Source organism: Somniosus microcephalus, chromosome 2 (assembly GCF_052327205.1).
Source record: "Somniosus microcephalus isolate GS21.2 chromosome 2, FLI_Smic_1.0, whole genome shotgun sequence".
NCBI lineage: Eukaryota > Metazoa > Chordata > Chondrichthyes > Squaliformes > Somniosidae > Somniosus > Somniosus microcephalus.
The window spans coordinates 79,749,893-79,772,073 of NC_140988.1; the positions used below are offsets into that span (position 1 = coordinate 79,749,893).

A 22,181-nucleotide genomic window follows, 5' to 3' on the forward strand; every position below is an offset into this window, starting at 1 on the left:
ACCCACCTCCCCCCCCTCCCCTCCGCCTCCCCCCCTCCCCCCTCCCCTCCCCCTCCCCCCCCTCCCCCCTCACCCCCCCTCCCACCTCCCCCCACCCCCCACACCCCCACCCACCCCACCCCCCACCCACACCCCTCCACACCCCCACCACCCCCCACCCACCACCCACCCACCCCACCCACCCCACCACCCCACCACCCCACCCCACCCCACCACCCCCCACACCACCACCCCCACCCCCCCACCCCACACCCCACCCCCACCCACCCCACCCCCCCCACACCACCCCCACCACCCCCCACACCCACCTCCCCCACCCCCCACCCCCCCCCCCACCCCCACCACCCCCTCCCCACCCCCCACCACACCCTCCCCCACCCACCCCACCCCACCACCTCCCCACCCCCACCCACACCCCCACCTCCCCCACACCCCCCCCCCACCCCACCACCCCCCACCCCCACACCCCACCCACCCCCCTCCCCCCCACCACCCTCCCACCACCACTCCACCACCCCACCCCACCCCTCCCACCACCCCTTCCCAACCCACCCCATCCCCCACCCACCACCCCTCCCCCACCCCTCCCCCCACCACCCTCCCCCTACCCTTCCCCACCCCACCCCCCTCCCACCCCACCCCACCACCCCACCCCACCCCTCCACCCCCACCCCCCACCCCCACCTCCCCCACCCCAACCCCCTCCCCCACCACCCCACCCACCCCAACCCCCCCCCCACCCCCACCCCACTCCCCACCCCTCCCCACCCCACCCCCTCCCCCTCCCCACCCCCACCCACCACCCCCACCCCACCATCCCCTCCCCTTCCCCCACCCCACCCCTTCCCATCCACCCCCACCCCTCCCCCTCCCCCTCCCCCTCCCCTCCACCCCCCCCCTCCCCCACCCCCTCCCCTCCACCCCCACCCCCTCCCCTCCCCCCTCCCCTCCCCCCCTCCCCCTTCCTCCCCCCACCCCTCCCTCCCCCCTCCCCCCACCCCTCCCCACCCACCTCCCCCCTCCCCCCTCCTCCCCCCCTCCCCCTCCCCCATCCCCCTCCTCCCCCTCCCCCATCCCCCTCCCCCCTCCACCCCCCTCCCCCTCCCTCCCCCCTCCCCTCCTCCCCTCCCCTCCTCCCCCACCTCCCCTCCCCTCCCTCCCCACCCCCCCCCTCCCCTCCCCTCCCTCCTCCTCCCCCCCTCCCCCCCATCCCCCTCTCCTCCTCCCCCCTCCCCTTCCCCTCCCTCCCCCCCTCCCCCCCCTCCCCCCCCCCTCCCATCCCCTCCCCCTCCCCTCCCCCTCCCCTTCCCCTCCCTCCCCTTCCCCTTCCTCCCCCTCCCCTCCCCCTCCCCCCCCCCTTCCCCCCCTCCCCCTCCCCCTCCCTCCCCCCTCCCCCTCCCCTCCCCTTCCCCCCCTCCCCCTCCCCTCCCTTCCCTTCCTCCCCCTCCCCTTCCCCTTCCTCCCCCTCCCTTCCCCCTCCCCTTCCTCCCCTCCCTCCTTCCTCCCCCCTCCCCTTCCCCTTCCCTTCCTCCCCCTCCCCCCTCCCCCTTCCCCCTCCCCCTTCCTCCCCCCCCCTCCCCCTCCCCCTCCCCTTCCTCGCCCCCTCCCCCTCCCCTTCCTCCCCCTCCTCCTCCCCCCCTCCCCTCCTCCCTCCCCCTCCCCCTCCCTCTCCCCTCCCCCCCTCCCCCTCCCCCCATCCCCTTCCTCCCCCCTCCCTCTCCCCTTCCTCCCCCTCCCCCTCCCCCATCCCCTTCCTCCCCCTCCCCCCATCCCCTTCCTCCCCCCTCCCCCCCTCCCCATCCCCCTTCCTCCCCCCTCCCCCCCTCCCCCATCCCCTTCTCCCCCCTCCCTTCCTCCCCCCTCCCTCCCCTTCCTCCCCCCTCCCCTTCCTCCCCCTCCCCTTCCTCCCCCTCCCCTCCCTCCCCTTCCTCCCCCTCCCCTCCCTCCCCCTCCCCTCCCCTCCCCCCTTCTCCCCCCCTTCTCCCCCTCCCCCCTCCCCCCCTTCTCCCCCCTCCCCTCTTCCCCCCTCCCCTCCTCCCTCCCTCCCCCCTTCTCCCCCCTCCCCTCTTCCCTCCCTCCCCCCCTTCTCCCCCTCCCTCTTCCCCTCCCCTTCCCTCTTCCCCTCCCTCCCCTCTTCCCCTCCCCTCCCCTCTTCCCCTCCCCTCCCTCTTCCCCTCCCCTCCCCTCTCCCCCTCCCCTTCCCCTCCCATCCCCTCCCCTCCCATCCCCTCCCATCCTCTCCCCTCCTCTCTCCTCCTCTCCTCTCTCCTCCGCCCCCTCCCCCCTCCCCCTCCCCCCTCCCCCTCCCCTCCACTTCCTCCCCCTCCCCTCCACTTCCTCCCCCCCCTCCCCCCTCCCCTTCCTCCCCCTCCCCTTCCTCCCCCTCCCCTTCTTCCCCCCGTCCCCTTCCTCCCCCTTCCCCCCCTCCCCCCTCCCCTTCCTCTCCCCCTCCCCCCTCCCCTTCCTCTCCCCCACCCCCTCCCCCTCCCCTTCCTCTCCCCCACCCCCTCCCCCTCCCCTTCCTCTCCCCCACAGTCGCTCTCTCTCTCCCCCCCAGTCGCTCTCTCTCTCCCCCCCAGTCGCTCTCTCTCTCCCCCCCCAGTCGCTCTCTCTCTCCCCCCCAGTCGCTCTCTCTCTCCCCCCCCAGTCGCTCTCTCTCTCCCCCCCAGTCGCTCTCTCTCTCCCCCCCAGTCGCTCTCTCTCTCCCCCCAGTCGCTCGCTCTCTCTCTCCCCCCCAGTCGCTCTCTCTCTCCCCCCCCAGTCGCTCTCTCTCTCCCCCCCAGTCGCTCTCTCTCTCCCCCCCAGTCGCTCTCTCTCTCCCCCCCAGTCGCTCTCTCTCTCCCCCCCAGTCGCTCTCTCTCTCCCCCCCAGTCGCTCTCTCTCTCCCCCCCAGTCGCTCTCTCTCTCCCCCCCAGTCGCTCTCTCTCTCCCCCCCAGTCGCTCTCTCTCTCCCCCCCAGTCGCTCTCTCTCTCCCCCCCAGTCGCTCTCTCTCTCCCCCCCAGTCGCTCTCTCTCTCCCCCCCAGTCGCTCTCTCTCTCCCCCCCAGTCGCTCTCTCTCTCCCCCCCAGTCGCTCTCTCTCTCCCCCCCAGTCGCTCTCTCTCTCCCCCCCAGTCGCTCTCTCTCTCCCCCCCCAGTCGCTCTCTCTCTCCCCCCCAGTCGCTCTCTCTCTCCCCCCCAGTCGCTCTCTCTCTCCCCCCCAGTCGCTCTCTCTCTCCCCCCCAGTCGCTCTCTCTCTCCCCCCCAGTCGCTCTCTCTCTCCCCCCCAGTCGCTCTCTCTCTCCCCCCCAGTCGCTCTCTCTCTCCCCCCCAGTCGCTCTCTCTCTCCCCCCCAGTCGCTCTCTCTCTCCCCCCCAGTCGCTCTCTCTCTCCCCCCCAGTCGCTCTCTCTCCCCCCCAGTCGCTCTCTCTCTCCCCCCCAGTCGCTCTCTCTCTCCCCCCCAGTCGCTCTCTCTCTCCCCCCCAGTCGCTCTCTCTCTCCCCCCCAGTCGCTCTCTCTCTCCCCCCAGTCGCTCTCTCTCTCCCCCCCAGTCGCTCTCTCTCTCCCCCCCAGTCGCTCTCTCTCTCCCCCCCAGTCGCTCTCTCTCTCCCCCCCAGTCGCTCTCTCTCTCCCCCCCAGTCGCTCTCTCTCTCCCCCCCAGTCGCTCTCTCTCTCCCCCCCAGTCGCTCTCTCTCTCCCCCCCAGTCGCTCTCTCTCTCCCCCCCAGTCGCTCTCTCTCTCCCCCCCAGTCGCTCTCTCTCTCCCCCCCAGTCGCTCTCTCTCTCCCCCCCAGTCGCTCTCTCTCTCCCCCCCAGTCGCTCTCTCTCTCCCCCCCAGTCGCTCTCTCTCTCCCCCCCAGTCGCTCTCTCTCTCCCCCCCAGTCGCTCTCTCTCTCCCCCCCAGTCGCTCTCTCTCTCCCCCCAGTCGCTCTCTCTCTCCCCCCCAGTCGCTCTCTCTCTCCCCCCCCAGTCGCTCTCTCTCTCCCCCCCAGTCGCTCTCTCTCTCCCCCCCAGTCGCGCTCTCTCTCCCCCCCAGTCGCTCTCTCTCTCCCCCCCAGTCGCTCTCTCTCTCCCCCCCAGTCGCTCTCTCTCTCCCCCCCCAGTCGCTCTCTCTCTCCCCCCCCAGTCGCTCTCTCTCTCCCCCCCAGTCGCTCTCTCTCTCTCCCCCCCAGTCGCTCTCTCTCTCTCCCCCCCAGTCGCTCTCTCTCTCTCCCCCCCAGTCGCTCTCTCTCTCTCCCCCCCCAGTCGCTCTCTCTCTCCCCCCCAGTCGCTCTCTCTCTCCCCCCCAGTCGCTCTCTCTCTCCCCCCCAGTCGCTCTCTCTCTCCCCCCCAGTCGCTCTCTCTCTCCCCCCCAGTCGCTCTCTCTCTCCCCCCCCAGTCGCTCTCTCTCTCCCCCCCAGTCGCGCTCTCTCTCCCCCCCAGTCGCTCTCTCTCTCCCCCCCAGTCGCTCTCTCTCTCCCCCCCAGTCGCTCTCTCTCTCCCCCCCAGTCGCTCTCTCTCTCCCCCCCAGTCGCTCTCTCTCTCCCCCCCAGTCGCTCTCTCTCTCCCCCCCAGTCGCTCTCTCTCTCCCCCCCCAGTCGCTCTCTCTCTCCCCCCCAGTCGCTCTCTCTCTCCCCCCCAGTCGCTCTCTCTCTCCCCCCCTGTCGCTCTCTCTCTCCCCCCCAGTCGCTCTCTCTCTCCCCCCCAGTCGCTCTCTCTCTCCCCCCCAGTCCGCTCTCTCTCTCCCCCCAGTCGCTCTCTCTCTCCCCCCAGTCGCTCTCTCTCTCTTCCCCCCAGTCGCTCTCTCTCTCTTCCCCCCAGTCGCTCTCTCTCTCTTCCCCCCAGTCGCTCTCTCTCTCTTCCCCCCAGTCGCTCTCTCTCTCTTCCCCCAGTCGCTCTCTCTCTTCCCCCCCAGTCGCTCTCTCTCTTCCCCCCCCCAGTCGCTCTCTCTCTTCCCCCCCAGTCGCTCTCTCTCTTCCCCCCAGTCGCTCTCTCTCTTCCCCCCAGTCGCTCTCTCTCTTCCCCCAGTCGCTCTCTCTCTTCCCCCCAGTCGCTCTCTCTCTTCCCCCCAGTCGCTCTCTCTCTTCCCCCCAGTCGCTCTCTCTCTTCCCCCCAGTCGCTCTCTCTCTTCCCCCCAGTCGCTCTCTCTCTTCCCCCCAGTCGCTCTCTCTCTTCCCCCCAGTCGCTCTCTCTCTTCCCCCCAGTCGCTCTCTCTCTTCCCCCCAGTCGCTCTCTCTCTTCCCCCCAGTCGCTCTCTCTCTTCCCCCCAGTCGCTCTCTCTCTTCCCCCCAGTCGCTCTCTCTCTTCCCCCCAGTCGCTCTCTCTCTTCCCCCCCAGTCGCTCTCTCTCTTTCCCCCCCCCAGTCGCTCTCTCTCTTCCCCCCCCAGTCGCTCTCTCTCTTCCCCCCCCAGTCGCTCTCTCTCTTCCCCCCCCAGTCGCTCTCTCTCTTCCCCCCCCCCAGTTGCTCTCTCTCTTTCCCCCCCCCAGTCGCTCTCTCTCTTCCACAATTCACAATTCACAATTCAAATCGCTTTATTGGCATGATAAGTTACATCCTATGTTGCCAAAGCATCAAAATACATTTATGGTTTAGCACATAAACGCAGTTCTATTCATACCCCCCCAGTCGCTCTCTCTCTCTCTCTTCCAACAACAACGTGCTCTCAATAAAGCCTCAGCACCGCCGGGCACTTCTGCTAGTTTTATATATATTTCCTAATACGTGAAGCTAAACATCCTTTGAATGGTTTCTAGTACTACAGCCCTTCCTACAGCTTTGGTTAATATATTTAAAGACTAGAGGATTCAGGCTTTGATTCACAGGCCTATTTTTGCAATGCAACAGTCTCCCCCTCCAACCCCCCGAAGGGAAACCTTGAGGCGGGTTGGAAAGTGTGCATGCCTACGAGCAGCTGATATAACATGCTGGGAAACCAAGAGCGTGAATGATTGAGGTTTCTTCCGGTTACTGGACCTACTTTGTTATACCCCTCCCCCTAATGACCTCTGGTTACTCCAGGAAGACTACCCGGTATCTGTTGCATAGGGCCTGGTGTGAATCCTGTCGAGGTGGCCACCAGGTATGCATCAGATGAGTATGGTTAATTTAAATTTAAACTAAAGTGTTTCCCGATTCATTATACTACCATCTCAACATTCATACGCTTGATCTCCCCTGCAAACGACCAAAGTCGTCCGAAACGCGTGTAGGAGGAGCAGTGCATGCACTAACTGTCTTAACCACTTGTTTCGCAAAGTGTTTCGCTTTAGCCCGTTTACACTTCTTACATGCCATACATAGCAAACTCAAAACCAGTATTAACTGCACCACGACTAATATGTGTGAAATCAGTCTGATCCATGGGTGTTCCGATTCTGCCCCGCCTGGGGTATCCTCTGTTTCTTCTATCTTTCCTGATGTTACCCCGCCTGGGGTTTCCTCTACGTTGGATCTTCCCTTTCAGTGTGTTCAATTAACTTGTTAGTCATGGGCATGAGTGCCCAATTGGCTTATGTATCAAAGTCTTACTACATAGTGTATACATATATCAAATACACTATCATTATATAAGCTGAAGAACTACCAGAGCGTGTGAAATAATACGAACGTAAGGGTGTGCTGATGTCTGTTAAGCCCACTATCTCACCAGTGTGAGTTGTCCTTTATGCTGTCAATTTCAATATCCATTCTCGAGTTGTCTTACCCCAAAACATAAAAATGCCTTAGGGACGAGTTCAGTCGCATCATGAGCTCACTGAAACCCCCAAACAACAGGGGACTGTCATAGCCAAATATCCGAATTGTGCCACACAATTGTGCAGCTCTTACTTAAAAACGTGTTGGTTAATCACCTCATACTGGATTCGTACTGGTTTTTCCCACGCTCTGTTACCTACACAACATAATTATTACAGTCACAGTTAAATTCAGACTTACAATCATTTCCAGCGACATTACAGTTTAACATTTAATAAACAAATCATGGACTTAAAAGATTTTCCAGATCTCTCTTTTACTCTTATCCGTCTTGTGGATAATTCTTACTAAACATGATTTCTCCTTAGCCCTCAATTCTCCCAATCCAAATTCCATGTAACTCTCCACTTCAACTTCAATTTCAATCCCTTTAACAGGTACCAGTGTGTTAAACTCTATTCTGATTGTTTCATTAATTAGATAGTTTCTCGATGGAGTATGTGTCAATGCTTTAAAGGTTGTCTTACTCTCCTGAGCCACATTAAGTATTTCATGTCTGTCTTGCTGTTGTCAAGTAACTGAGCATGTCTGAGACCTATTCTTCAGTGCAAACTCACCATACATTCCCGGATGGTAATTACCTCATACGTAATGAATCACATTTGCACATTCATATTATGCCACACGTGCCATCTGATACGAGCCTTTCTCGGGCTTTCAGGTATCTTATCGAAAGATTGTTGTCATCTGGAGATCTTTGCTCATCTTCCTCTGCGTGGTCCCGATGTCTTGGGTAATGGCCAGGCTATCAAATTCAGTTTTCTTAAAAAGTTCATTAAAGGCAGGGATACAAATGTCTCCAAGAGAAGGTTATCACATTACTATTCTTAACTACACTTTCCTGACTTTCACTAGGAAATTTTGAAAATTCCCATTCAGTAGTGTAATTCTCCTGTTTTCAATTTAAACCCTCAATCACTTTCCTTTAATTACCATTCATATCTCATTCATGAGTCCTGGAGAAACTTTACTGTCCAGTACAACATTTAACATTGAAAACATAGATCAAACGTTCTCACTTGATCCAAGTTATTAACACTTTTTTATTTATGATTATTTTTTTTTTAGAGGTTCTTTTATTTTTCCCAAAAGTCACCCAATATATAGTGCCTGATTCCATTTTGTTGATACAAAATTATCCCAAAATTCAAACTGCAGTATTATTGTACTGGCAAATTTTGTCAATGTTCAATTTCATTTCTATCAATTTATCCTCCATTTCCAATTTCAGAAACAAGTAATTCTCAGGCTAGGTAGCTTACACAGTGTTTTAACATTAGAGACAGAAGTGCTGAAATTAGTTTACAAGGTAGCTTCCATATAACACAAGAAAGAGGCAAATCCATTGTGACTCTGCTTAGAGCCCAAGGGGTTAATTCATCAAATCATAAATTCCTTTTGTCACTGTGGGGAAATATTAACTTAACATTAAGAAACTTAAACTTAATAATGGCCAATATCTTTAAATTCTATTCAGTAATACTGAAGTTGTTGCTTGGTGAACTTAAACAGCTGTCAGTGGAAAGGGTTAACTCCTTTGCAGGCTTTTGAAGGTGGAGCAAAACATTATTGTGTCACTTCACGTAACTTAAAAAAAAAACATTCCTGACCGAAAGACAGTTGTGTTTTCACACTTTAACTAAACATGAACACTTGGGCTTCATTGGTTAGATTCCCTTTCTCAGCTGCCCGCTTAGCTGCCTCGTCTGCCCATGCATTGCCCTGTTGGTGTCGGTCAGTAATGCTCTTGTGTGCTTTAATTTATTATTGCGCACTCTTTGGGTAGGAGAGAGGCTCCTACTAATTCCTTGATTATATTCTTGTGTCTTATGGGTCCTCCTCCTGATGTCATATATCCTCGCCTACTCCAGGCTACCATGTAATCAGGCACCACCCGAAAGGCATACCGACTATCTGTATATGTTTACACTTTTTTCTTTGGCTAACCTCAGGACTTCGGTGAGAGCCACCAAGTCTGCTACCTGAGCCGATAGGCTTTCTTCTAGCCGATGTTCCCTTTTAACCTGTCCGTTGCCATTGTAATGATCCTTATTGTGGTAGTTATAGATGTGGAATGGCCTATTCTGGTCTGGTAATCCCAGGGCAGGAGCACTTGCGAAGGCTTGTTTCATTTTACAAAAGCTGTTTCATGGTCGGGCCCCAGTCCACCAGCTCCTGGGATGGTTCCCCCCTTTGATCAAATCCTGCATAGGCTGGGCCATTTCTGCATATTCTGAGATGAAGTTCCGGCAATAATTAAATAGCCCTAGTACCTGCTTGACCCCCTCCCCTCTCTGGCGCGGTCCCTTCCTGCTGCCATCTCTAGCTGCTTGTAAGTACGGGACTGTGAGAAATCGACTGGGAGAAATCAGAGCACGCAGCCAGTGATTGCGTGCAGCTCCGCTTGCTCCTAATGCCCCTCCCATCTGTCTTTGGGCATTTGTCTCTTCCCTTGTGTTATTATGTATCCTAGGTAGATTTCTTCGTCCTTCCCTACCTGTACCTTTCTAGGGTTTAACTCTAGTCCCGCATTCTATAGGGCTCCCAGTACTGTAGTCAATTAAATATTGTAGAGGGACCTGCCACTATCGGATGTTCTTGCGGAGTGGAGTTATCGTATTCAATTCGGACTACACCAATTTACACCAACCAGAATTTCACTGTGGCCACAATGAAAGTCTGGTTTTAATAGGTTAATTAACCTCATCACTCCAATTTAATCCAGATCTTATAAACATTCAAATTAATTTTCTTCCAAGCACATTGGCAACTGTAACTTTAAGGCAGAAGCTTATCTTTTGTAAAGCTATGAACAGACAAACAAAACAAAACAGCACATTCTTGCAGAAAACAGTAAATGACGTCATATTTTCTTATTGTCCTTCAGATGTCTTTCCAAAATACTGTAAAAACATTAATTATAACTGGAGCAGTCACGAGAGAGAGAGAAAGCGCGCAGCCTGCGACCTTGAAGAGGGAAGCACAGGCTTTTAAAGGGACAGTACACTGAAAATGAATGAACACACACTCGGCAGTTTTTTTATCCTCAGCCCTAGGGGTCCTGAGGGTTAGGGGAAATTTCTTCCCTGGGCATCACCACGGGCTTAATCTGGCTCCAGTGTCTCCACCTTGCATCAAATTTTTCCTTCAAGCGAACTGAGGTACCTGTACTAAGGAGGATCTGGAAGGGTCCATCCCCCCGTGGCTCAAAAACACCTCGGACCGGTCGCTGGACCATTACCCATTGTCCCACACAAGGGGTGTTTTCCAAACTCCCTCTAACTTTTTGGCATCCTGTGCTTCTTGGAGGTGTTGAACTCGAAAGTGATTAAGCTGATTGGTCTCACTGAGTACACGTAAGTACTTCAGGAGGGTAGTCTGGAATTGAGAGGTGTCCCCCGTACCCTGTAGGGGTGCATCTTGGGGCAACACCATTGCGGGGAGGACGGAGTGCCATCCCCTCCCGGGTCTGTGAAATAGCCTTAGTGATGGACTGTTTTAGTGTGCGGTTCATTATCCCGGAATTGTCCAACCACCGCACTATACGCCCGGTTGCCCACCCAGTTCCACAGGAGGAAGGGTTTTGCAGGGTCTGGGCGACCCAGGGCAGGTGCACTGGCCAAAGTGATTTTGACCGTATCAAAGGCTTTGACTGCCTCAAGTGTCCAATCCAGTCTTGCCTCTCCCGGGGCCCTCCCTTTAGGAGGTTATTTAAGAGACTTGCCAATTCAGTGAAGTCGGCTACGTACGTGCGGCAGTAGTTGAACAATCCCCATCACGCTCCACAGGCCAGAAACAGTGACAGGTCGTGGCATTTGTAAGAGGGCTTGCACCCTCTCAGGGGTCATAGTTCGCCCCTCTGGGGAAATGATCTGGCCGAGGTAACTGACACGGGAAAGCCCGACCTGAGCTTTAGTCGGATTCAATTTAAACCCACCGAGGATTAACGTCTCCAGGACACACGTTAGGGCGTCCAAATGAGCTAAGGGCGAGGGGCTACCAATGAGACTATCATCTACATACTGAAGGCAAACGGAGTCTTTCATGCGGGTGTCCACCAGGGCTGGTTGGATGGCCTTTTCCAAACTCTCATGGAAGATAGTGGGGGAATTATGGAATCCCTGGGGCAGCCGAGTCCATGTATACTGAGTGGACCGGACAGTGAACGCGAAGTGTTTTTGAGACCCGGAGTCCAGAGGACAAGTCCAGAATCCGTTTTGGATGTCCAGTGCTGTGAATATCGCTAAGCCTGGGTGGAGACCATTCAAATTGGATTTCATATTGAGCCGTGGTGGCTGGGGGATCTAGGACAAATGCTCCCAGAGCCCCGTAGACCGCGGAGGGACATTTTCCCTCAACGATATCTTTCACATCTTGTATGGATGAATTGAAGTGTCGAGCGGCACTTCGTATTTTTGCCCATACATCAACATTGGGGTTGCATCGCTTTAAATCGGGAATGAGATCTTTCCTGGGGTGTGAAAGGCTGAGACTCTACCACCTATTTCTCCATTGTTGGCATTAACTCCTGGATTCATCCGGATGGGGGCCAGCCATGGGTTTGGATTTCCCGGCCCCAGATGGAGACGGAGCTGAAGGGCAGATATGGTTATATTCGGCGGGGGGGCGGGGCACGTAGGTTGTATAGTCTCATGCTGTTGGGCTTCCATGGCCTTGACAATTCCCAACCAATCCTTTAGGTCATCTATATCCTGAGCCCCCACCGGCTCCAGGTGCAGGAGACTACTAACTCGAACTTTTGCCGCATGAACAGGTCTCAAGAAGTCCTGCAGTGGAGACTTTTATCCACAATTATGGGACCCATCTGATCCAACCAACTAGCACACAAAACTGCCCCGTAGTTAGCTTGCTTAGCCTCCTTTTGTTCCGCCCACCACTTTATTTGATCAGCTAATGGACTAGTTTCCTTCCATTCATTTTTAATCATTTCGCTTTGGTATTTGAAATTTGCCTCTTGGACCCGTTTAACAACAGTGACACTGGTGGCCATAGCTGGAACGTCCGGTGGAAGAGGTTTTCCCTTGTCACTCATGTCTAATCACCACACACATCCTTATGCTCTATCTTACTTCATTTTAATCTTATACTTTAAACGGCACAAATGTAACACCTTATACTCTAAATTAGAAATACACATGCAGGTCTAGTCAATTCCGTCAATCTGTGGTCTCCGTGGGGAGTAATTTAACTATGTGGATAATTTGATACTGCGGCAGGTGAGGTCTGCGGCGAGAGCGACTCGTCTCGAGGGCGTTAATCAGGGGCCCTTACTTTCAGGTCCACCCCTGCTGCAGAGTTACAGGGCTAATCCCTGACTTTTTTTCTAAGTCGGGGTTCCCCTCACAACCCCTACAGACTCATACCGTCCCACGGACCTTACGTCCTACCTGCTCCCTGCGCACCTAGTATCCCACTTCTGACACCAACTGTTAGATCCGAATTCGGAGAAACTCTAGACTGAGACAGAATTGAGGAAAAAGTAAAAGTTTTATTAGTAAATAGCTAAAAAGCTTGTGCACAAGGGAGAGAGGCTGATCTCCCCAGAATCGAACCTTTCCCCTCAACGAAATACAATCTACAAGCCTTGATGCACCTTTCGATAGGTACCGCCCATTAGGTTGCAAAAGTAGGCGTACACATACAAACAGCCTTATTGGTCACTCCCTTATTGGTTGGCGTGATTAGTCACTCAATGTCGGGAGCCGCCCTGAAGTGTTCTGACATACAGCATAACAGTTTCTAGCTTCTGTGAGCAAGGTTGTTTAATTCTTGAGATGATAAACAATGTCCGCTTTTGGTTGCGAGCAGACATTACAAAGGAAGATAAGGTGTTTGAGGCAGAGATAGAAATGGCCGACTCCCTATGAAATTCAGTTCCCCTTATCTCGCAGAAGGCCAGCTGCATTAAACACTGCTTCTGTAACACTGATAACAACAAAGACAGAGACTAAGGGGTAGATTTTGCCGAACCTGTCGGGAAGAAGGCGGGACTTCCCCTTTCGGGTTTTTGACCCGCCTACTTCGACGTCCGGCTAATCCGCGCAATTTTCCCTTGATTGACCTTGTTGAGCCTGCCCAGCGGGCTCAGCAGGCCAATTAAGGGCTACCCGGCAACAGGTGACGTCACAGACTGAAATTTCATCTGTCAAGAGTTCTTGACAGATGAAATATCAGTGTCTCACAGCTGTTTGAAGCTGTGAAACACTGACACTCTGAGTTCTAAGCTGAGTCATTCTGCACAGACTCAGTTAGAACTCTCACCGGCACTCAAAGCTGAAGGCTGTCACTTTTGACAGATCGCAGCCATTCAGCTTTCAATTCCGGCTGAGTGATGCGCTCCCGACGGCTACAGGAAGAAAGGCTGCTAAGGTAAGTACAGGTAAGTAAAAGTTCTTTACACACTTTAGACACACCAAACACACTTACCTTTGCACTCATGCACCCATCACTCACCTGAGCGCCGACATCGCGACCCCTCCAACTCCTTCAACCCGACGGCCCGCCTGCTCTACCTGGCGTGGTTTGGAGCCGTCGGGAAACCCCTCAAAATAGGGATTAGGCTAAAAACTGCCTGTTAACTACCTGTTAACAGGCAGTTAATTGGCATTAATCCCTTCCCGCCTGGTTTCAGCGGGTCCCAGTGCGGGGCGGATACCCGTCGCCCCTGAAACTTATGTGGGGCGGGGTTTTGGGCGGGATGGTGTCAGGATCCCCAAATTCGGTATTTTCCTCCCTCACACGCCTGAAACCCCGCCTGACGGCTCCCCGAAAATCTAGCCCTAAGAGTCTAGTAAATATGTTATTCCTACAGTACTTGGTTAATATGATGGTCAAGTTACCCATCATGCTTCACAGCTACCTAAATGCTACATGTTCATTTTATATATATTTCCTAATACGTGAAGCTAAACATCCTTTGGTTTCTAGTACTGCAGCCCTCCCTACAGCTTTGGTTAATATATTTAAAGACTAGAGGATTCAGGCTTTGATTCACAGGCCTATTTTTGCAATCCAACACCAAGGAACAATATTAAAGCAAATAGTGTAGGAGTCTCTGCACTCCGAACAAAGAATCTATAACTTACTGGAAGTTAACAAACTAAATTTATTGTCTAAGAACTTTACAAAACAAGAAACTACAGGAGAAGCTCAAAACAGGTCTTTTCTCTTTCAATCCACACGAGGACGGGCTGGTCCCGCCCTCTACCTCTGACGTCATGACGTTTCCCGCCGAAGGGGACGTCACGTGACCCACGTGATGACGTCATCGCGTCAGATCGCGATGTTGTCGATCTAGCTCTGTTTAACCAGAGCCAACTTGAAAGGTAATAACATTGGTTACAGACAATTAATGCTAGAGGTAATAACATTGGTTACAGACAATTATGTAAGTCACTTAGTGGTTTTGCCACAATAGTATAAATAGGTTCAAAAAACAATTAGATTGGTTTCTGGAAATAGAGGGACGTTGAGGGATATGATAGAATTTGGGCCTGAGGATAACCCAAAATGACCAAATGGCAATTTCCTGTTACTATATATTTTTCAAAGTGTGAGCCTTTATTTCAAGACGTTATGAATGAAAAATGTGACAAAGACTTGATCCTTTTCATAATTAGCTGAAACTGAATTTTTGACAAGGTAATATTACCTGACTAATGAATCATTTTTAACAACTGATTTTGCAGGATTTGGAAATTGTTTATTCTTACCTTCATGGAATGGAAGCATTGTCCAACTTGAGGGAACACCAGCTGAGGTAAGAGTGAATTTCTTCAGAGAATATTGAATATGTAAACTATATTTTAACCACCACAAGAGTTTTTACCTATTTTACTGCTGCTCTTTCATAACTGAAAACCTAGTAAGTTTAAAAAAAAAGATAATTATACTATCTTAACATTGACAAAATGTTACTTTTTGCAGACCAATTGATTTTCACATGCTTTTTAATATTAAAGAATTACGCTCAAGAATGATGTGATGGTTGATTTAATGATGTCTGTGATGTACCTGCATTTTATTTGAAAAGATCCTTTTGTATCAGGCAAGTTACACGTAGCATTTTAGAAATACATGCTGTACAGTTTGCACACTCAATATTGATTATTATTGGAACTGAGACATCTATGCGAGCTGAGTTTTATTAAAATGAAGGTTTTAACCTGCCAACTGCCAGCTGAACGGTATGTGTTGTGTAAATTCTGCACTCCTGCAATTCATTTGATGGCTGCAGGTATGTATGGAATGCACAGTACTGGTAGGTCTTGTTCTGCTAACTGCAGAGCACCATAAAAAAAAAAACAGGGTTCCAAGCACTCGCTCCTTATCTAAGTATTTTGGATAAAATCCTGCCTATTTTATTGTACTTCAAATATCAAGCTTTTTAAAATCTCTTTCTGGATTAATCATAGTCCATGTGTGTTGATGCTTTATGGAGAGATGAAATTTCATAGCCAATGAATTACTTTTGAATCGCAGTCACTGTTGTTTTGCAGGGAAACATGGTGGCCATTTTTGAACACAACAAATCCCATACACCGCAATGAGATAAATAACCAGTTTATTTTGTTTGTTGGTGTTGCTTGAGCATTGAATGTTCGCCAGGGCATGGCGAGAAATCCCTGATCTTTGGAAAAGAGCCATCTCAACTGGGCCTTGTTTTATCATCCCATCCATATGGTGGCATCTCCGCACTGCTCTAGTACAGCTCTGAAATGTTAGCCTAAATTTATGTGCTCGAGTCCTGAAGTGGGGCTTGAACCCACACCTTATTACTCAGCGGCAGAGTGCTACCACCGGGCCAAGCTGACTCTTCAAAACCTGTCGTCTTGTCACCGAGGAATTGGTTGGGTATATACTGTTCCTCAGAACTGAAATGTAAGCAAGCTTCTTAGGGTTGAAGAGGAAAGAAAGGGAAGGGGGGAGGAAAAGAAACAGCAGATACTTCAGTCACCGAGAGGAAGTCAATAGGTTGAACAATATGCAAACTGCTTAATGGAGAAAACTGTTCATGATATGTACGATCATCCATGTGAAGATGAAAAAACATGAAAACATGAGAACAGAAGAACAGACAAATAACTAGATGATGAAAAGCCCACACAAGGAAAATTAAGAAAATTGGGGAGATTGGTGGGGGGGTGGGTGGGGGGAAGATGCATGAGATCTGAAATGAAAAAAGGAAATGCTGGAAACACAAATTAGATTTGTAATCCCAAAAAGAAGAAAAGAGCCCAGACCAACAACCCAAGTGTAGAAGCTCCCACCAGAGGTTCATTGCGCCATGCCGATCCTCAATGAATTACAAGCTTGATGCTAAGTTCTTCTGCCACTTTGACCTCTGCTGACTTTGGCCAAGAGCTTCCCATCTTAGTGAATTATGGCATTTTCTCTTGTCTCCTGTTTTCTCCATACTCCTTGGCTCCTGCCCTCTTTATTTCTCTTGATCTTTTCATTAAGAACTGCCTCTGTGACATCAGCTGGCTTAGCTTCACCACGCCTCTTGCTCATTATTAATCATCGCTGCAGGAGTTCCTCAGGGCAGTGTCCTAGGCCCAACCATCTTCAGCTGCTTCATCAATGACCTTCCCTCCATCATAAGGTCAAAAATGGGGATGTTCGCTGATGACTGCACAGTGTTCAGTGCCATTCGCAACTCCTCAGATAATGAAGCAGTCCATGCCTGCATGCAACAAGACCTGGACGACATTCAGGCTTGGGCTAATAAGTGGCAGGTAATATTTGCGCCACACAAGTGCCAGGCAATGGCATATCTCCAACACGCGAGAGTAACCACCGCCCCTTGACATTCAACGGCATTACCATCGCCGAATCCCCTACCATCAGCATCCTGGGGGTCACCATTGACCAGAAACTTAACTGGACCAGCCATGTAAATACTGTGGCAACAAGAACAGGTCAGAGGCTAGGTATTCTGCGGCGAGTGTCCCACCTTCTGACTCCCCAAAGCCTTTCCACCATCTACAAGGCACAAGTAAGAAATGTGATGGAATACTCTCCACTTGCCTGGATGAGTACAGATCCAACAACACTCAAGAAGCTCGACACCATCCAGGACAAAGCAGCCCGCTTGATTGGCACCCCATCCAACACCTTAAATGTTCACTCCCTCTACCACCGGCGTACCATGGCTGCAGTGTGTACCATCTACAAGATGCACAGCAGCAACTTGCCAAGACTCCTTTGGCAGCACCTCCCAAACCCGCAACTTCTACCACCTAGAAGGACAAGGGCAGCAGGCGCATGGGAACACCACCACCTCCAAGTTCCCCTCCAAGTCTCACACATCCTGACTTGGAAGTATATTGCCGTTCCTTCATCGTCGCTGGGTCAAAATCCTGGAACTCCCTCCCTAACAGCACTGTGGGAGTACCTTCACCACATGGACTGCAGCAGTTCAAGAAGGCGGCTCACCACCGCCTTCTCGAGGGCAATTAGGGATGGGCAATAAATGCTGGCTTTGCCAGCGACGCCCAGATCCCATGAACGAATTTTTAAAAATCTAACTTCCCCCTAAATTTGCGACTTTCCATTCTCAATTCCAACCCTGTTACCTTAATCAAACCTGCCTCCCCTTTTAGGACTTTTCTCTCAATCTCTTTCCACAAGCCAACAGACTCCCACAACTACCTGGATTATGCTTCGTTCCACCCTTCTTCCTGACTCCATCCCTTTCTCCCTGTTTTTATGTCTCCGTCGCATCTTTTCTGATGTCTGTACTGTCTGCGCTAGAGCTGCTGACATGTCCTTTTTCCTCAACTGAAATTGCCTGTAGCTTTGCTTGACATGGGCATTGATGGTGCCTGCCTCCTTTTCCTCTGCTTTCACCTCTTCCTCTTTTCAGGACAATGACAGGGTCTCGCTTTCCACCCCATCAGCCTCTGCATTTACCAGATCAACTTACACAATTACTGCCACCTACATGATCCCACTATCTAGCACATTTTACCTCCCATCTCTGCTTTCCAGAGCGGCAGTTCTTTGAGGTTTGCTTGTTTATAATTAAAGTAACTGCAGCAGATGTAATACTCAACTATTTTTCTATTTTTTCTTTTAGTCGGGATTACATTATTTTTTCCTACCATCGATGTTAAGCTGACTGGTCTATAATTCCCTGGACATGTTCTACCCCCTTAAATATCGGTATTACTTTAGCTATGCGCCAGTCCTCTGGCACATACCTTTTTCTAACAAATTATTAAATATGCGTAGTAATGCCTCTGCTATCTCTTCCCTAGATTCTTTTAAATTGCGTGGATGCCATCCATCCGGACCAGGAGTTTTATCCTCTTTGAGTTTGGTTAATTTGTTTAATATATCCCCTTTTTTAATTTTAAATACTCCATTAACTTTTGTCTTGTTGATGAGACTGCCACCCATCTCCCCCCCCACCCCCTTTCCACTCCAAAAGAGGCTTGCTAATCCTTTTGGTTTCAGTTCTTAGAAAGGGTGTACACCCAAAACATTAAATTGCCTTTGCTCTTTACAGTTGTTGATTGATCTGCTGTGCATTTGCAATGTTTTCTGTTCTGGCCCCAAAATTACATGTTATTTTCCTGCTTGGTAATTATAGTGTAGTAAATAAATAAATGTTAATTTATTTTGAAAATTCTGCTTTACACTATTTGACAGAGTGCGACTGGAAATGTTTTTTTCTGTTTCAGATTAATGTGTGAAACTGTCAGATATGAAAGACATGAAGCAAATGAAGTCCTGTACTAGTAAGTCAATGCATTTGTTTTTAGACATGTTCGTCAATGTGCAGGAATTATGAGCTTTAATATTTTTAACTTTATGATCCTGCTTTTAGGGGCCATAAACAGCTTTTAGGCTGTTTATTAAACAAGAACCTCAGTTAACTTCTTTGTCATCAGATATAGTACTATATCCAAGAGTACTCGGTTGAGTATAAGAAACCACTGCAAACATCAATTATGGAGAAAGAATCCTCAAGGAGCAACAATATTCTATAAATAGTGCTCAGACCGTGAATGTGTTTGATAAAGCTTAACCCTCTGCTCTTGTAATTTCAAAAGTGGTCTTTTGAACATGAGTTTTAAGAACAGTAATAAAAAAAGACTGTTACAGGTAGACTACCCTTTATCCGGACTTCCAAAAACCGAAACCCTCTAAAAACCGAAGGTTTTTTCGGTCAGCGTAAGTCGTGCGCACGACATGACCAGAGTGGCGCACGACTTACAGGCCTAGCCGGATAAGGGATAGTGTAGCATTTTTCCGCACTTCTGAAAACCGAAATCGCTCAGCGTAAGTGTTACCAGCCTTTATCCGCACATCCGAAACCAGAAAACCTCTGAAAGCCGAAAGTGGAGCAAAGCATGACTTCTGAAAACCGAAATGCGCACGACCACGACCCCCGCCGACCCCCACCCCCGACCCCTCGGCCGAACCCGACCCCCGACCCCCCCCGCCGAACCCCACCCCCGCCGAACCCCACCCAATTTCGGATAAGAGATAGTGTACCATCCTTTATCCGCACATCCGAAACCAGAAAACCTCTGAAAGCCGAAAGTGGCGCAAAGCATGACCCGACGCTGCCGATGCTTGACCCACGCAGGTGTTATGCTGCTCTGTGTGATATTTGCTGCTCGCTTAGATATTTGCTGCTCTCTTAGATATTTGCAGCTCTCTTAGATATTTGCAGCTCTCTTAGATATTTGCTGCTCTCTTAGATATTTGCTGGCTTTTAACAATTTGTGAAAATGCTAAAAAGAGCTGCAGATACCCCAATGGGTAACAGTGAGAAGCAGAGAAGGAAGCATCGCTCATTATCGATATCGCAGAAAGTGGAGTTATTGCAGAAGCTTGATCATGGTGTGCCTGTGCGACATCTTACTGAAGAATATGGTGTGGGAAGTACCACCGTATATGACTTAAAGAAACAGAAAGACAAGTTGTTGAAATTTTACACTGACAGTGATGACCATAAACTAATGAAAATTAGGAAAACATTGCATAGGGCAAAAAATGAAGATCTTGACCGTGTGCTGATTGAGTGGATTCGACAACGCAGAGGTGAACGTGTGCCACTGACTGGTTTGATGGTCATGAAGCAAGCTAGAATATACCATGAAGAACTGAACATTGAAGTTGAGTGTGAATATTCAGAAGGTTGGCTGCATAAATTTAAGAAGCGTCATGGTATAAGATATCTGAAAATCTGTGGTGAAAAAGCTTCTGCTGATCATGAAGCAGCTGAAAATTACATAGATGAGTTTGCAAAAATAATATCGGATGAAAACCTCGGTCCTGAACAAATTTACAATGCTGATGAAACAGCTCTGTTCTGGCGCTACGTTCCTAGAAAAACATTAGCAACGGCTGATGAGAGTGCACCAGCAGGTTTTAAGGATGCTAAGGACAGGTTGACTGTTCTTGGGTGTGCCAATGCTGCAGGCACACACAAGTTAAAGTTGGTAATGATTGGAAAAAGCCAACATCCGAGATGTTTGAAAGGTGTATGCAATTTACCTGTGCATTATTATGCGAGCAGGAAAGCATGGGTAACCAGAGGAATATTTTCTCACTGGTTCAATAACCACTTCGTACCAGCGACACGAGCTCATTGCAGGCAAGTTGGACTGGAAGAAAACTGCAAAATTTTATTGTTCCTGGACAACTGCTCCGCACATCCCCCTCCTGAACTTCTTGTGAAAAGTTATGTTTTCGGCATTAACTTTCCCCCTAATGTGACATCTTTAATACAGCCTTGTGACCAAGGAATTTTACGCTCCATGAAGAGCAAGTATAAAGACGTTTTTTTGAACTCTATGCTTGACGCAATCAACAGAGGCGAAGGAATCCAAAGCTTCCTGAAAGAATTCAATGTTAAGGATGCCATTTATGCAGTTGCTAATGCTTGGAACGATGTTGACAAACCAACATTAACAAATGCTTGGCACAGACTTTGGCCTTCAACGATGTTTCATGAAGATGGGCCTGCAGATGACGAGTTTGAAGGATTTCCTGTCAGTCAGGAGAAGATGATGATATCAAACCTCCTCACTTACGCCAAAGGTTTATCATCCGAAAGTGTAAATACGTTAGAGGAAGCTGACATCGAAGAAGTGCTGAACATTGACAATGATGCACCTGTTGTGAATTCATTGAGTGATGGGGAAATTGCTGAAATGGTGTTAAATAAAGACAAGCATGAGGACAGTAGTGATGATGATGATGACATTGTTAACACAGGTGAAAAAATCCCCATAGACGATATGGTGACAATGTGTGATCAGTTAATTGCTGGCCTTGAAAAACGTGCATTTATCAGTGAGCAAGAGATTATGCAAGTTTACTCAATTAAAAAAGAGAGACTGCTTAGACAGAAACCAATGTTAATGAGACAGATGACACTGGAAGAAGTCTTTAAAAAGGCCGTCTGTCGTAGTCATGCTTCATCACTTGAGAATCCTGTTCCTGGCCCATCTTCAGATGTCCAACTCCAACCTGATGACAATGATGCCAACACTGATGTACCCTCTTCTCCAAGATCCTCAAGCCAGATGTAATGCTGCTTCATCACTTGAGAATCCTGTTCCTGGCCCATCTTCAGATGTCCAACTCCAACCTGATGACGATGACAACACTGATGTACCATCTTCTCCAAGATCCTCAAGCCAGATGTAATGTACCTTTATTGCATGTTTATGTACAGGTATTTAGCTTAGTTTGTACCTGTACATGTTTGAAGTTTTACTGAATGTTTTCCTTACAAAGAAACTGTACTACAGTATTTATCCCTGTAACTACAGTATTTATAGTCGTTATTTTCGGATAAGGGATAGTGTATCCTTCATCCGCACTCCCGAAAACCGAATTACCTCTGAAAACCGAAGTGTTTTCGCGCACCTTCCGAAATCCGAAATTTTCCTAAAACCGAAACACGGCTGGTCCCGAGGTTTTCGGATAAAGGATAGTCTACCTGTACTTGTTTTTATTTGATCTCAACCCCTTCCGACTACCTTTTCTCACGATATACCTCAAGCCGTTCTCCCTCCAGAAACACATTAGTTGTCTCGTGAATCCATTTTTGCTATTTGCCTTAATAGCTTTACTTTGTAACTTATTTCACAAATTTCTTGCCCATTGAGTAAAAACAGTTCTGACTGACTTCCCTTTGTACTTATAATTTCTTAATATTTAACTGTTGCCCTTGTACTCAAAACCATAGTGAGCAATTTGCCTGGTGAAGTTTTAACAAACCCTTTGATAAACTTGAAAACTTTAAATGGGTCACTTCACAGCCTCCTATTTTTCTCAGAAGAGAATAACTTATTTAACCTGCAATTATCTTGGTTATTATGATTAGATAACTGTACACAGTATTCAATATGAGCTCTGACCAACACAATATATAATCACTTTAGATTTTGCATTCTCTGCTAATGCAAACCGGTATTATAT

The 22,181-nt window shown here is 50.3% G+C and overlaps 1 protein-coding gene across 9 annotated transcripts in view; it reads left to right on the forward strand.

Moving 5' to 3' along the window:
• Positions 1 to 22,181, forward strand: part of rapgef2b (Rap guanine nucleotide exchange factor 2b) — a 1,083,630-nt gene that overhangs the window by 193,572 nt on the left and 867,877 nt on the right. For all 9 annotated transcript variants that reach the window (XR_015081639.1, XM_086010726.1, XM_086010745.1 and 6 more), the window contains exons 2-3: positions 14,423 to 14,493; positions 18,422 to 18,478. Coding sequence is in view for 8 of the 9 variants with exons in the window: in XM_086010726.1 (XP_085866852.1) it covers positions 14,423 to 14,493; positions 18,422 to 18,478 (128 nt within the window). In the remaining variant the exon portion in view is untranslated. The remainder of the gene's footprint in view (positions 1 to 14,422; positions 14,494 to 18,421; positions 18,479 to 22,181) is intronic.